This window comes from Rhinopithecus bieti, unplaced genomic scaffold, assembly GCF_001698545.2.
Source record: "Rhinopithecus bieti isolate Rb0 unplaced genomic scaffold, ASM169854v2 scaffold_51345, whole genome shotgun sequence".
NCBI classification, from domain to species: Eukaryota; Metazoa; Chordata; class Mammalia; order Primates; family Cercopithecidae; genus Rhinopithecus; species Rhinopithecus bieti.
The window spans coordinates 285,388-301,126 of NW_016820792.1; the positions used below are offsets into that span (position 1 = coordinate 285,388).

The 15,739-nt window shown below is 43.1% G+C and overlaps 1 protein-coding gene across 6 annotated transcripts in view; it reads left to right on the forward strand.

The window, feature by feature from the left end:
* The window catches only part of NTRK2 (neurotrophic receptor tyrosine kinase 2), a 373,097-nt gene that overhangs the window by 275,997 nt on the left and 81,361 nt on the right, over positions 1 to 15,739 (forward strand). For all 6 annotated transcript variants that reach the window (XM_017859916.1, XM_017859921.1, XM_017859918.1 and 3 more), the window contains one exon: positions 13,313 to 13,485. In XM_017859916.1, the coding sequence (XP_017715405.1) occupies positions 13,313 to 13,485 (173 nt within the window). The remainder of the gene's footprint in view (positions 1 to 13,312; positions 13,486 to 15,739) is intronic.

Genomic DNA, 15,739 nt, shown 5'->3' on the forward strand with positions numbered 1-15,739 from the left:
TTGGGGTGAATAAAGAACAGACCTTCCTAGGAATGATAAATGTAAACATTTTTCAAATAAACATCATCTTCCCAAGATGGGCAAATGGAGAGGGAGAGAGAGAGGAGAGAGGAGAGGAGGGAGATCCTGGAGAGATGTGAGTTTGAATGGAGTAGAAGGTGGCAAAGTGAGAATCTTGCAGTCATTCTGGAGATGTTTAATTTTTGCTTTTGCTATTACTTCCTCTTTTCTTTTACTTACTCAAAAAGTTTTGTTTGTCATTGTTTAGCACAAAATGTTCAGAACATTTGGCAGTGTTAAATCTGCAGTCTCTGTTTTCTTCTTACTGTATCTTTTTTTCCCCCTTTTGGTTAAATGAGACCAAAAGGTAGCTTTATTTTTGTAAATTCATAGTTGGATCACATGTTAGAGTGGGAAGAATCTTTGGGAACATCTAATCCTAGGCTAGCCATGTATTATAGACAAGGAAACTTAAGACCCTGGATTCGTGTTCTGGGCCCACATTTTGTACTGCCACCCAGGAAGCTAAGTCAGACCTTCAGACTCTGCATTCACTTCCTGGTGTCACAAGATGGACTCTTTGAATGTAAAGAAATCCTGGGAGACTAGGGAATCCTAGATGAGAGTGTAGAAATAGCTGAGAAACCTCCGGAAGATATAGAGATAGAGGCAACAGATTTCTCAGTGGATGTGGCCTTTCATCTTAGTACTACTTCTTGCCCTGTGCCTACTTCTCTGTACTTGCAATACCTTTAACGAGAGTGTGTTGTATAGCTGAATCCAGGGCGCCCTCAGCTTATGTGTTACATTTCCTTCCAAACATATGCTCAAACAGGACTTCAGGGCTTGGACAACTAACAGTGAAGAGTCAGCTGGTGACAGTGATGTTTAGCCTGGTACCTGGGTTGGCCTTAAAAGATATGTTATGCCATTTCACTTTCCTGCCCACGACATGCTTCTGTTTGGGCATATGTCCCATTACCACTGTCAGTGAGGCCCCTCTCTGGTTTGTATCCCAATCACATTCCTAGTTCCACCTCTGAACCAGACCTAGGGCCTAGGCTTCACATGCATCCTGGCTTTGCCAAGTATTTGCAAAGTAATGGCCTATGATGAGTGTTTCTTTAATCAACACTGCTTTTAAAAAAGGAAAAACGGGATTTGATTCTTTGTTAAATCCCAACTCTTCTCGTTGCTAGTTTCATTCTTGTTGAAATTCAAATGAAACTATATCTATCATCTCAGATAAGGAAGACAAAGTGCCTGCAGACTAAAAATTCATTCTAACTTCATGGTCACAAACCTAAGAAGTTTCATGTCAGTGACCTTACATGTGAGTTGTTTTTTTTTTTTTTTTTGAAATGGGAGGTTTTGCTTATGTTTGCTAGAGTAATTTCGAGCTTCAGAGAGGATGTTTATTTCAACTCTCTGGGATTCAGAGGCTGCAGACACGTAAGGGACTGGCTGGACCTTCCACAAGCTCCAGGGTGAATTGGATCAGAATAACCCATGGACTTTTCACAGAGCTGTCACTCGCCAGCCTGACCTGCTCATTTTTAGGGCTTTAGGCCTATTGAAAGTGTATTCAAAGACTATCCAAAGGAGTCTGGGAAGAAAATGTCTATGGTTCAGCCCTGACCACAATGAAGGGATTTTTTTAAAGGAAAGAAACCAACTGAATGCAGCTGCCAGGGACTGCACAGCTTCTCACCTCTGTGGAGTGACTGCCGGGCTTGCTCCTCTTCCATTGGAGACACCCAGGGATGTTTGACAGCCTTTCTGCTGTTGCTTAGCAACCCCTGCAGCATTGATTATGCATGCTAAGAAATAGCAGCTATTGTCCTTTTTCCTTCTCTAGAAGGAGCTGACTCTGGTGTGAAATCTAAGGCTTTCTGTTCAGATTGACAGATGTCAGATTCCTGTAAATTCTGGTGTTGACGATTTAAGAGCTTGAGGGATCCATAGGAAGAGATTTAGGGTAGAAGTGATCCTAAGGCATGTGCATGACACTCGAGGGCACACAGAGCTGAGCATCCTCTCCCATCAGAGTATCTGCTTGTTTGGATCCAACCAGATTGTCCCTTTCCTGATATTTTTGGATGATCTTTATTTTTTAGTGAAATTGATCTATCAACCATTTTTCCCCCTTTGCACTGAGTTATAATAAAAGAACCCATAGAGAGGAGGAGAAGCAGAGAAACCAGTCTTTGATCAAACTGAGTTACTTTACCTTTAAGTAAGTCAATTGCCAAGGAAACGCTTCATCGCAGTTTCCCTGCATTAACTGTGGATGCATTAGCTATTTTTGGCTCCATCCAACCTGTATTTCCAAAGCTGCAATTCCTATAACATTTCCTTGTACTATGAATCCACACTGATTTTTGCTTTTTAAATATATCCACAAGTGTGTGTTACGGGATTCATGGTCTCTCCTCCTCTCCCCACTGACTCAGGTGTATTTCTAGAAACATAAAATGCTGAATAGGAGAGAGACCTTAGAAATCACATATATAACCCAAGCCTCATGTTTTATGGATGAGAAAACTGAGACTCAAGGAAGTCGAGTGACTTCCCCAAGGTGTAAGTTAAAGTGAGTCAGAGGTGTTGCACAGGAAGAAGACTTGGCAAGATAAAAAATGGTAAAATTTGACTTCAGCAAGCACTTTCATTGGAATCTGACTTAGGATTTTTGCTTTTCATGTTTCTGAATTCTTTCTTGTCAACAGAGAAAATGATGATGTTTTTCTCCACCAAGAGTTTGGAAAAGTTTTCTGATAAACCCTCTAGCACATAATGAGGCAGGCCCCATGTGGCATCCAACATGTTTCTTCCATTTCCGTGTTGGGATGGCCCCTACCCAGCCTCTTGGTCCAGGTAGCTCCCACCCACCTGTCACCTCTCAATTCAAGTTGTCCCTCTTGGGGAGGATGTCCCTTGCTTGCACCTCCATCTAGGTCACATCTCCATGATATATGCTATTAAAACATCGGTACTTGTCCTTTATAGCATTTGTTAATATTTTAAAATTATATATGTATTTCTGGGCTTATTTAATGAATGGCATTGAATGTCTGTCTCCTTTAGTAGAGTGGCATATTCCCCAGGATGGCAATAGTGCCTTTTAGCACATTGCCTCGTATATAGTAGTATACAGTAAATGCTTGTTGAATGAATGAAGGGATGCATGGGTGGGTGCATGGAAGAACAAAAAGATCATGAAAATAATAGCCTTTAGATAATTGGAGAGTTGGGCCAGGTGTGATGGCTCACACCTGTCATCCCAGCACTTTGGGAGGCCAAGTCAGACGAATTGCTTGAGCTCAGGAGTTCAAGACCAGCCTGGGCAACATGATGAAATCCCATCTCTACAAAAAATACAAAAAAATTAGCTGAGTGTGGTGGCACACACCTATGGTCCCAGCTACTTGGGAGACTGAAGTGGGAGGATTGCTTGAGCCTGGGAGGCAGAGGTTGTAGTGAGCCGAGACTGCACCACTGCATTCCACCCTGGGTGACACAGTGAGACCCCAACTCAAAAAAAAAAAAAAAAAAAAAAAGAAAAGAGTTGACAGTTGGCATTTCTAGGTAGGGAAATAATTTGATGACCTATTGATAGTCACAGACTTTTATAGCTGAAAGAAACTGTAAAGATGATATATATATATAGAATAATGTAATCTAACAATAAATCATTTTAGAAGTGATTGAATCACTATATAGATATAGAGAGCTAATATTGATATTCTTTAGCTTAACTCCACCATTTTGCCAATGAAGAAACAGGAATCCAAAGAAGACAAATGACCCATCTAAGGTCACATAGCTTAAAAGAGATCATTTAATGTCAATGTCAGACCTGGGACTTAAACGCAGTCCAGTGCTCATTGGGCACCACGGTTTCATTTATTGAATTTTACATGTGCCCTGGTGAACCAAATTCAGGAAATCCAACACAATGACACTTATCAAATAATAGAAAGGAGTGTGTTAGTTCTGTTGTTTGTATGGAAGGATGCAAGACATGTTCATATTTTCCCAAGTAGAAATTTAATTCAAGGGAATAAGTGGAAATAAGATATACTGGATTCTTGAGGGAGTGTTTAGGCCTCAGGGTAATACAAGCAAAATATTATAATCAGCTTTTATAAAAAGAACAATATTATGTTCATTGGAAACCCAACTCAAGCTGGCTTAAGCAGAAAAAGGAATTTATTGGCTTCTAGAAATCCATGCTACTAGAAAACCTACCTACGGGTATCCCAGCTTTCAGGCACCACTAGATCCAAGGAATGAACAATCCTCTTTCTCATCTTCTCCATCCCTTGGCTCCACTTCCCTTGGTATTGGCTTAATTCTCAGGCAGTTTATTTCCACACTTGCTAAAGACTTGACAGTGATGACTCAGGGCTTAGATCCCGCCCTCCCAGCAACTCAAAAGAAAGAGAGCTCCTCCTTCCAAACAGCTATGTGAAAATCCAAGGGATGACTCCTATTGGCTTATCTTGGGCTGTGTCACCAGACCCTCTGGCCAGAGGAATGGAATATTCTGATTATCCAGGCCTGGGTCACATACCCACCCTTGGAAATGAAAGTTGGGGTCCATTCTACCCAATCCATATGGACTGAACGTGGGGAAGTATTGGTTCCCTGGAGGAATATTAGAGATGCTATAACCAAAAGAAGGGAGAAAGAGATCTGACAGAAGAAAGTGAAAGATGACCAACTCAAATGGGAGTTTCAGGAGAGCATGACCTCCCTGTGATGGGAAGAGCTGGTATCTGAAAGCTCACTCAAGATCTGAGGCAGCCCTGGTGACTGTCCCTTCTTCATCATCTCGGTAGGAGACATCAGGGAATCTCCTTGGGGCTCCCCTGCTTAGTGCAGCTGTCTCTTGCCTTTGCTGCTCCCTAATATTTGCCTGCTGCTTTCATACCAGCTACTGCCCACACTGCCTCCATGACTCACTTGCTGATTCCCCAAGAAGGAAAATACTACGGTCCAGTTCTTCCAATTAGTCATCTGCAATGCCACTTAGTCTTCATGCCAGGACACCTACCTGCCATCCGATCATCTGAGGTGGTCACGTGGTACAGAAGAGGCCACCTTTGGGAATGGAAGCAACCAAAGCCATTTGTCTCGGAATCTGTACAAGAGCAGTATAAGGGCTCACAAGAAAAGCACATATTCTCCAATTCTGGAACAGTTAAAAAAAAAAACACACACACAGATGAGAAAAAGCATCAAGAGTTAATTGACTCAAGTGCTTTACCCAGGCAAGGTTATTTCTAAGACAGATGACTCTTTTCATTCTTTCTTTTTATTTTTTATGACAGTCACCATATCACTTTTCACATCTTCATTAATTGTGAAATCCTTCTCCCATTCATCCCTCTTCCTATGCCTCCTTCCCATGTTTCCACTGACATTGTCATGTGAAATACTTGTCCCCATAAAATGGAAATTGATGATGAAAAGATGAGTTATTTAAGAAGACATTTTTTAGTGTTACTCTAAAAAAATAGTTTGTGTCAACATGACATAATGTTGCAGAAAGCACTGACAATTCTACACTTATAAGGATCTAGGAACAGGAACTGTAAAACTTTTAATAGTTAGGCCGGGCACGGTGGCTCACACCTGTAATCCCAGCACTTTGGGTGGCCGAGGCGGGCGGATCACAAGGTCAGGAGATCGAGACCATGGTGAAACCCCGTCTCTACTAAAATACAAAAAAAAAAAAAAAAATTGGCCGGGCACGGTGGCGGGAGCCTGTAGTCCCAGCTACTCGGGAGGCTGAGGCAGGAGAATGTGTGAACCCAAGAGGCGGAGCTTGCAGTGAGCTGAGATCCGGCCACTGCACTCTAGCCTGGGGGATGGAGCGAGACTCCATCTCAAAAAAAGAAAAAAACAAAAAAACCAACTTTTAATAGTGTAATAGTGTCTGTGATTGTCTTTATTATCCAGATGTTGCTTAATAGACTAGATTTCTATTGTTCTTTGGGTACGTATATTCTTTTCCTGGTGTGCACACTCAAGAGTGTGCGTGTGTGTGCGTACGCAGGCATGCAGGAGTGCACTGTAAGATAGAGAGTTAGGCATTTTAATTAGATAGGCCCCAATTATTAAGTTCCTATATCAATATACCTTTCCCAGTAATTTCAACTTTAGACCTTGGGTCAGGGGTCTGTTTTTTGTTTTGTTAATCACTTTGGTGACCCTCGTTTCTGGCTTATCTTCTATTTATCCACATATTTTCAGAAAAGCTAAAACAAAACAGTGCATTTCACTCTAATGAGGACTCATCTGGCATCAAACATAGCTGGAGGATTCGTTTCACACTTTTGTATCTCTGGAGTATATGGATTGAAATAGTTGTGCTGCTTTTTCATTTACTTTAACATGATGAACGAATTTCCAATCAAACCATGGTCTACCATGATCCACCAGCTCCTTTATGTCTAGCAAAATTTTATTGGAAAATTTTATGCTGGTGTATTTAAAGCCTGTAAATATGTTGCATTTATCCACATTGGAGGTCAACTCCTGATTCACTCTCTTTTGATTCAATATTTCTCTAATTGACAGTTGTTATGAATTAGTTTCCCATACAAAGACATAACATTTCTAATATGCAACTTGATATAATATGCAAGTATAAACTGTCTATTTTAACCGCCATATTATTGCAAATAGTTTAAAGTATGTGAATCAAAACTTAACCTCCTGTTTCCCTTTGGATAGTTGCCTTGTTAGATCTGAGCTGGAAGAGCCAGTATGACTGAGAAAATAAAGATAGCAGTGAACACCCTGACCATAAATCCTGTATTTGTGGTTATGACTTGGTACATAATTAAAGTCCTGTCAAAGGAGTTATATACAACTAACTGAGTTGATATGCACAGAGTATTGTTTTCTAGCACATAGCCAGCACTATCTGAGTGTTTGTGATCATTATCATCTTCATACAATCATTTAATGAGTTTTTACATTTGTAGGGATGTTGGGAAGCTACCTATTGCACTCTCTCTAGTTTCTAAGATTTAATTTCTACCAAGTTCTTTCTATCCATGAATTCATTAAAATACACTCCTCCAAAGCTGAATTTTCTAAGAATTTGATAGACACTTCCTCTACCTATTTTTAGAAAAGATCCTATCGTTAGAAGTTCATGCAGCATGCAGCATTGTGATCAAGGCTTGCTCTAAATGCGTGGTTAATCATTGCCTGTAACAAACTTATAAGTGTGTCTGCCTTAATTCTATCTCAATTTTGTAGTTTAGAAATGTTTTCCAACATTCCCAAGAAAGAGGTTGGCTCACTAATAGCCTATGGAGGTGGCTTTTATAGAACAATGAAGTCCAACAGAAGCATAATGTGAGCCACTATTACAAGTCACATTGGTAATTTTGAACTTCCTAATATGCATATTTGAAATGTAAAAAGAAACATATGAAACTTATTTTATCAATATAGTTTATTTAACTCAACATATCTATATTATCATTTCAATGTATTATTAATATATTAATGAGATAGTTAACATTATTTTATTTGTAGCAAGGTCTCAAAATCTGTTAGATATTTTTTACCTAAAATACATCTCAATTTGGACTTGCCAAATTTCAAATTATCACTAGCCACCTGTGACTGTTGGCTACCGTATTGGACAGTGCACATCCAGGAGCCATCAGGAGACTAAAGAGTGTCCATTTGTAGCAGATCTTGCCACAGTGATCCTAACCCAGAGGAACTCAGGCATATTAACCAAACATTCTCATGCATCTTGGTTGACTGGTTTGGGAGTTTTTTTTAAATTTCCCTCTGTGTTTTAAACACTATGGTGGGAATTGGTCATAGTGAGGTCTTACCATGATAATCTCTTCTACATTTTATCTTTCACCTTAACAAAGACACTATTTCTATGATCTCTAAAATATATGAGACACAGACTATAAGATCAGTATTTTTAGAAAGGACACAACCTCTATTTTACCTCATCTCTCCTAAACCACCTATACTTTGAAATGGGTGATCATTTGTCATGTCCTACAGTATTCTATCACACCAATGATTTCAAATAAGCCCACTTGCCTCTCTTACTAGCTTTCCATTAACCTTCATATTTTGCTGAAGCATTTCATATGAATTTTGATTTTTCTTTTGTTTTTGCTCTCCTATTTCACCATCCCTAGTTTTTCAGTTCTGTGCTGAAATTTATTTCATACTACTGCATTATTCCAAATCTGAATCAATATGTACTTGAGGCAGTATCTTGCTATAGCTCTGGAGGAGCCCTCTCCCTTAAGAGTATCTTCAGAAAAGATGGCAGCTTTGGGGTGTCAGGAAATTCACCAGGAATAAGAAGAAATGAAACTACAAAGCAGACAGTAGGAGTAAGAAAATAGCAATGCTCAGTGATCGGGCAAATATGCTTGTCAAAATGAACCTGAAGAAGAGGGATTGTCAGTGAGGGAAGCTGCCACCCCATATTCATGGCCTCAGTGCATTGCCAAGGGACTCAGGGAACCAGCCAAGCCTTGCATAATTGAGTAAAATGACAATCAGCCATAGTACTAAAACAGAGATGATTTTTATAAATAGGGTTGATAGCAGGATTTTCCAGCTTCTGATTGCTATCTGGCTATGGTTCCACCCTTAGAAAAATTCTGCCCTTACAGTGCCAAATTCAGAAGATGATTTTGCCCAACTTGTTACCGCCATATTTTCTGAATCTCTTAAAATAGAATTGAATCATAATTTAGAAAAAAGACCCAACATGCAAAAATGGATGGGCATGTTGGATGAGGCCAGGCTTGTGAGATGCATTTGCCCCATGAATAGTGGAATCTCTTCTCTCAATTTCAAAAATGTTACTGAAGCACAGTTTTTGACATTGCACTGAGAATGGGCTCTTTTCCATATTTTGCTTTGGGGACATGGAAATGTTAGATGCTTCTTAACTCTTTCAGGTTGGCATTTCAAAAAAGAAAACCTTGTTCTCTCTCTCTCTCTCTCTCTCTCTCTCTCTCACACACACACACACACACACACACACACACACACAATCTATCATTTTTTTTGAGATGGAGTCTCGCTCTTTCGCCCAGGCTGGAGTACAGTTGTGCACTCTCTGCTTACTGCAAGCTCCGCCTCCAGGGTTCACGCCATTCACCTGCCTCAGCCGCCAGAGTAGCTGGGATTACAGGCATGAGCCACCGCGCCTGGCCCAATCTGGCATTCTTGAATCAATACCACACAGCTAAAACTTGAGCAGAAAAATTATACACAAAATTTGTTCATGCCTTGTGATAATGACCTTCAAGGGTCAGTATGTTTTCCAACTCACTGGAAAAGATAGGCATGTGCCTTAGAAATAAGCAATCTCAGTGACTCAGAACATCCTCTATAGAGACTGGATCTCTGAAAAAACATTGCAGGCCAAGGGCTGGATCTCTGTGTGCACTTTGATACTTTCGGGAGGTTGAACAGCCCTCTGGGAAGAAGTCATGGCTCCAGTAGCACCGCTGCTCTCATGTCTTGGGTTGGCCCTTGAGCCTTATTCATGCATATTTTGACCTTCTTGGATTCTTATGTGAGCAAACTGAATACAAGACTGATTTTGGTTTAAAATTGAAGTCATCAAATGTCCCTCTCTACCAAGGAAAACATCCCAACTTACACTACTTTGCATCATTCTCCTCGTGTCTCTGTGGAGTAGATGATGATATTGTTATCCTCACTCTCGAAGAAGAAAACCAGAGTCAGAGAGCTCAAGGGCAGAGCCAGGATTTGAACCTGCCTTTTCTGATGCTAAGCTGGGACCCCTGCCGTTTGAGCACCACCATTGTGAGGATTTGTCCTTTGACTGGAAGGGGAACACAAGTTTGGGGCCAACTCTCCAGGAGAGAGTGCCTTTGGGCAGCTCCCTCAGCCTTGGAAGAAGGTTCTTTCACTTGCTTCCTTTCCTTGGTCCTTCTTTCATTTCCACTCCTCACTTCAGCGCATGTTCAACTTTTCCAGATGATCATTCACTGGTCATTCCTCCTCCCATTCTTTTATCTCTACTTTGCACAAACTTCGTGTGTCAGGGGTTCTTTTAGTTGCCGGATACTGGATTAGGCAGCAAGGGATAAAAGAGTGGACAGGACACACTTCGACTGTCAAAGGCAGGAGTGGAGACAGATGTGTACCCAACACCATTATGCAAGTGCAAGTGTGAGAATGGCACTGGTGTGTGCAGTTCGCTCCATGGACCCAGGAGAAGGACCCAGCAGATAGACTTCCATCTCTTCCATCTCTTCCATCTCTTCCATCTCCTCCATCTCCTCCGTCTCCTCCATCTCCTCCATCTCCTCCGTCTCCTCCATCTCCTCCATCTCCTCCGTACCTCATCTGCTATTTTTCTACTGTGAAGCTCAGCAAGATAAGCGCATCACCTCTCCCTGTGCAAGAGGGATGCAAAAGAGTTGAGTTTGGATCTAGCTAAACACTAAACTAATTAAATCTGGGTGGCACAGGGGCCATGACAGGCCCAGTTTCTGTAGCTTCAAGGGAGCAGAGACCCAGACCCCAGGTTCCTGGCTGCTGTTCATTTTGTTATTTAATGAAGGAATGTGTGGTTTCTATGGCAACAGCCCCATCGAAGCTTTATGGCCCCTGAGCACTTGCTGACCCAAATTCACTCACTTTTCCAAACAGAGCTGGTGGTGCTTATAAAGACACTTCTCAGAAAACCACAGAGTAAAGTGAAAATAGTATTGATCCCCAGAGCGTGCCCTAATAAATGCCTCACCTGCTAATCTCCATCTCAGATCTGCTCCCTGGAGAACTCCACCTGTGGCACATTCAAGGTCTCCGGGTGGCGTAGGTCAGGAATGTCCCCACAGGGAGAGCAGCACTGAGGCCGTGATCTAGAAAATGACCACCAGGGACCCGGTCGTGTTCTGGACACTGGGTATCATCTTTTAGTTTTGCAGTCAGTACATATCTGACAGATGACAGTGCTGTCATTCCATTCCAATACTAAATTTAAGTGAACACAGATGTTCCCATTTGCCATCTAACCTTAATGACTGACTATAGTCTCTCTGGAGATGGGATTCACTACTCACATGCCACTTCTGCCAGGAGAAGTATGCCTTTTCCTCAATTAGAAGCAACCACTCCCTCTCTGACCTCTCTTGCTGTCAGTGTTTAGTTCTCATGGCCTTCATCATTCATTACACAAATAGATGTTGAATATTCGCGCTGTGCTCTGCCCAGGGCTGGCAATGCAGAAATGCATAGTTCCTGGGTCAAGGAGCTCACAGCCTGTACCAGAGATAAGCAAGTAAACATGCAATTGGAATGCACTGTGGTCTGTGATGTGATAGAGGTAAGTATGAGGCTCACCTAGCAGGATTATCCACTCTGGCCTGCAGCACAAAGGGGATGTGACAGCAATGAGGGTGGTCAGGGAACACTTCCCAGAGAGGTGGCAGCTGAACCGAGTCTTGGAGGACTACTAGATATTAACCAGGTATATTGGTTTTCTATGGCTGCTGTAACAGATGACTGCAAACTCAGCATCATAAACAACACAAATGATTTATCTCAGTTCTGGTGGTCAGACACCTGAAATCAGTTTTGCTAAGCTAAAGACAAGATGTTAGCAGGGCTGGTTCCTTCTGGAGGTTCTAGGCTAGCATGCATCCTTGCCATTTCCAGCTTCTAGAGGCCACCCACATTTCTTGGCTCATGGCCCCTTTCTTCATCCTCAAAGCCAGAAATGTGACATCTTTTCTCCTCTCTGATCCTCTGTCCTTACGGCTCTCTCTTTGCTTTTATTTATTTTGAGACAGTCTTCCTCTGTCGCCCAGGCTGGATTGCAGCGGCATGGTCTTGGCTCCCTGCAACCTCCGCCTCCCGGGTTCAAGTGATTCTTCGTCCTCAGCCTCTTGAGTAGCTGGGATTACAGGCACCCACCATCATACTCAGCTAATTTTTGTATTTTTAGTAGAGACGGGGTTTCACTATGTTGGCCAGGCTGGTCTCGAACTGCTGACCTCAGGTGATCTGCCCTGCTCAGCCTCCCAAAGTACTGGGATTACAGGCTTGAGCTATCACGCCTGGCCTCTCTTTGCTCTCATAAGGACCCTTGTAATGACATTGGGCCCTCCTGGATAATCCAGGATAATCTCTCCACCTCAAGATCCTTAACTTAGTTACATCTGCAAAGCTGCTTTTGCCACATCAGGCAACGTATTCACAGGCTCCTGGGATTAGGAAGTGAACAGCCTTGGCAAAGGTGGGGAGTTCAACCTCCCATGCCAGTGACCACACCCAAGATAGCATTCCAGACAGAGGAATGCACATGTGCAAAGGGAGGGAGGCATGGCCTGCTGTTATCAGGGCAACTGCAGATAGTTCTTAACGTGGACGCATGGGTTTCGAGAGGAGTGTCAAGGGATTGAGCTGGAGAGAGATGCAGGCGCTGATTCATTCAGGACAGTGGGTTTTGAGCTTGAATTGCAGTTATTTATATACATGTCATATCTCCCTGTTTGCCCATAAGCGCCTGAGGCCAGGATCTGGGTCATGGCCTTCTTGATGCCATCACAGCTCTGGCTCGGTGATGGGCACATGCCAGGAGCTCAGCACATTATATGCATCACTAAATGCCAGCTTTGCCATGTTATGATACCGCGGTGGCAGAGTGATCTGAGCAGAAAACTAAAGGCACCAAAACCCGGCTGTCATGCCCCTGGGCATCTTCACCTTGGCAGCGCGACCACTCTTCTTGCGGCTCGCTGGGCAGGGATGTTTTGTGAGCCGGCAGTGTTTGTAAGCACAGGCTGGAGAAGGCTCTGTGCAGTGCTACATAAAGACAGGCAAAGTGATCGTTGCTGAAGCTGGAGATGGGTCCACAAAGGTTCACTGTACTCCTCTTGCAACAGAATCATAACATAAAGTTTTTAAATCTTATCTGAGCAGAGGTGAGCTGCACATCGCATCACAGAAAGCACAACAGGCACCAACAAGGGAGAGAAGCCCATGGGCATTATTGGGTGCAGGGCAGGATTAGGAAGGATGTGGACCCTAAAAAGACCTCCTGTCTGTAACCTAATGAGAGAACCTCTGTGAAAGTGTGTCGTAAGCTGGAAAGCTTTGCATATGCCTGAGGAGTTACTCCTCAGTTATTAGCACAAACATTATTTCCGTAGGAACTAGGCTGTTTTCTCATCTTCTGCCTAACAAATGAGACGATGTGTTTCCCATCTCAGTAGCATAGGGCCCACTGAAGTAATCCCTCTCTTTTGATGCCCACCCCCAGACCCTGAAGGATGCCAGTGACAATGCACGCAAAGACTTCCACCGCGAGGCCGAGCTCCTGACCAACCTCCAGCATGAGCACATCGTCAAGTTCTATGGCGTCTGTGTGGAGGGCGACCCCCTCATCATGGTCTTCGAGTACATGAAGCACGGGGACCTCAACAAGTTCCTCAGGTACAGTGAGGCAGGGAGGTGGGCTCCAGGAGCGAGCAGGACTTCAGGGTTCAGGAGTGGGGCAGGTTCATGGGAGGGAACAAGGGACCCCTAGACCTTTCTCGAAGCGTCTTATTTGATGACACCAGCGTGTGCCAGAGAAAGGAGGAGAGAAAAAAGAAGACGACAGTCTTGTTCTTTTTCCTTAATCAATGAATTCTATGTAATGTGATGCAAATGATCCAACTCAATTCAGTCTGCATTCACTGAACATTTGCTACATTGAGTGGTATATGACATAGGCATTTGGGGTGGGTCTTAGATGTTCTCTAGGAGTTTGCCATGTGGTGTTATTAAAGGCAAAGGAAACGGGAAGAGCTAAGGTGCCCAGGTGTCACAATGGAAAGTGCAGTCCAGTGAGAGTGAAGTTTTCAAGTTCCCAGGCTGTGGAATGAACAGTAAGAAAGGGAAGCAGAAAAACAGCTGGAGGAGTCAAGGCTGAAAGGGTGGGGTGTGGGCTTGGACTTTATTCTAAGGACAAAAAGAATAACCAGAAGGCCAGTAGTTCAGAGGATCTACAGTGGAAAGATCAAAATCCAAAGAAGAAAAGCTTCAGAAGGAAGGAGGTAAAAACATTGATTGAAGACTCCAGATTATGGAGTCTTCCAGATTATGCAGAGACCCTGAGGTCATGAGAAGATGGACAGCTTCAACTGAGAAGTTTTATGGGATGTGGGGTCTTCAGAAAAAGGCAAGGCAAGGAAGAGAAAATGTTGACTATAAAGGGAGTCACTGGGCTACTGATTAGGGTGTCATTTGAATTTCTAACATTGGCCTGATTGGGTGGGATTTATTTATTTATTTATTTATTTATTTATTTGAGACAGAGTCTCACTCTGTCACCCGGGCTGGAGTGCAGTTGTGTGATCTCAGTTCACTGCAATCTCTGCCTCCCAGGTTCAAGCGATTCTCCCACCTCAACCTCCCAAGTAGCTGGGATTACAGGCATGTGCCACCATGCCTGGTAATTTTCATATTTTTGTAAAGACAGGGTTTTGCCATGTTGGCCAGACTGGTCTCGAACTCCTGATCTCAAGTGATCTGCCTCCCTTGGCCTCCCAAAGTGCTGGGAATACAGGCATGAGCCACCACACCTGGCCTTGATTGGGTTTTAGTTCAGCTGTGCCTTCTCAAGAAATTCCCTCCCTCAGGTGATGGGTACAGGAAACTGGGAGGAACCACAAGATACAACAGGTGAGAAATGGCTGAAAGTGGCTGTGATCTGGGAAGAAAGGTCAACTTGCTTCGAAACAGTGAAGCTAACTCACACAATATAAGGGGTGACTTTTGAGGAGACCATGCTGCGTGATGATACCAGTAGGGATTTTTGGCCTCCAGACACTGAAGTTGAGTCTCAGTCCAGGCATTATTAGCTGAGTGACCTCAGGCAAGTCTCTCAGCTGTTCTGATGAGAATCTTGAGCTGGCAGGGTAGGCATGAGGACTGAACTAGAATAAGTATAGAAAGCTCTTGGCGTAGGAGCGAATAGGGAGCGTTCAATAAGCAGACGCTTGAATTCTGCCAGGAATGATGTCAGCTGGTAAACCAGCTGCCTTGGTAAGAGATATCACAAGGAGAGCTGAGTTTAATAAGATGCAGGGAGTTGGTGATCACCCTGGTGGGGTCCATAGTGAGTGCTCTTCTCCTGCATCTACAAAGGAAGGGAAGAAATGTGCTGAGCCAGATACTCCTTGGGGAAGGAAGGCAAGTGATGCTTTGGCTTCTATGGAAGTGACACATACATTATCATGAACCTAAAGAGTGAGAGGGCCCAATAGTGAGGACGGGAGATTCAGGTTCTCCTTCCTATTCGGCATCAAGTTGCTGGTGTTGCTTAAAAGAGCCTCCACCCCACTTTGCTCAGTCACCTTGTTCTCAGGTAGGCCTGCCTTGGATCCTCTCTAAGTTTTATCTGGGTCTAATTTTCTTTTTTTGTTTTTTTTTTTTTCCTTTTTTAATTTAGCTAGTCCTCATTTAGGAAAGATTAGCAAACGGGCTGCTTGTGATATCTTGGTAGATAGCAATAGTTAGGAAAGGTGTTAAAGGCTGTTCGCCTGCCCTTGCTGAGCTCAGTTTCCTTACCTGTGAAAGGGGTATCATTTAATCCATCTCAAGGTCCAGTGTGTGCATTGTTGAGTTGAGAGGTAATAAGAAAGGTTGCCCCCATAATCTTTCACAATGGTTCATCTCTGCCACAATTTCCTCTTCATGTTGG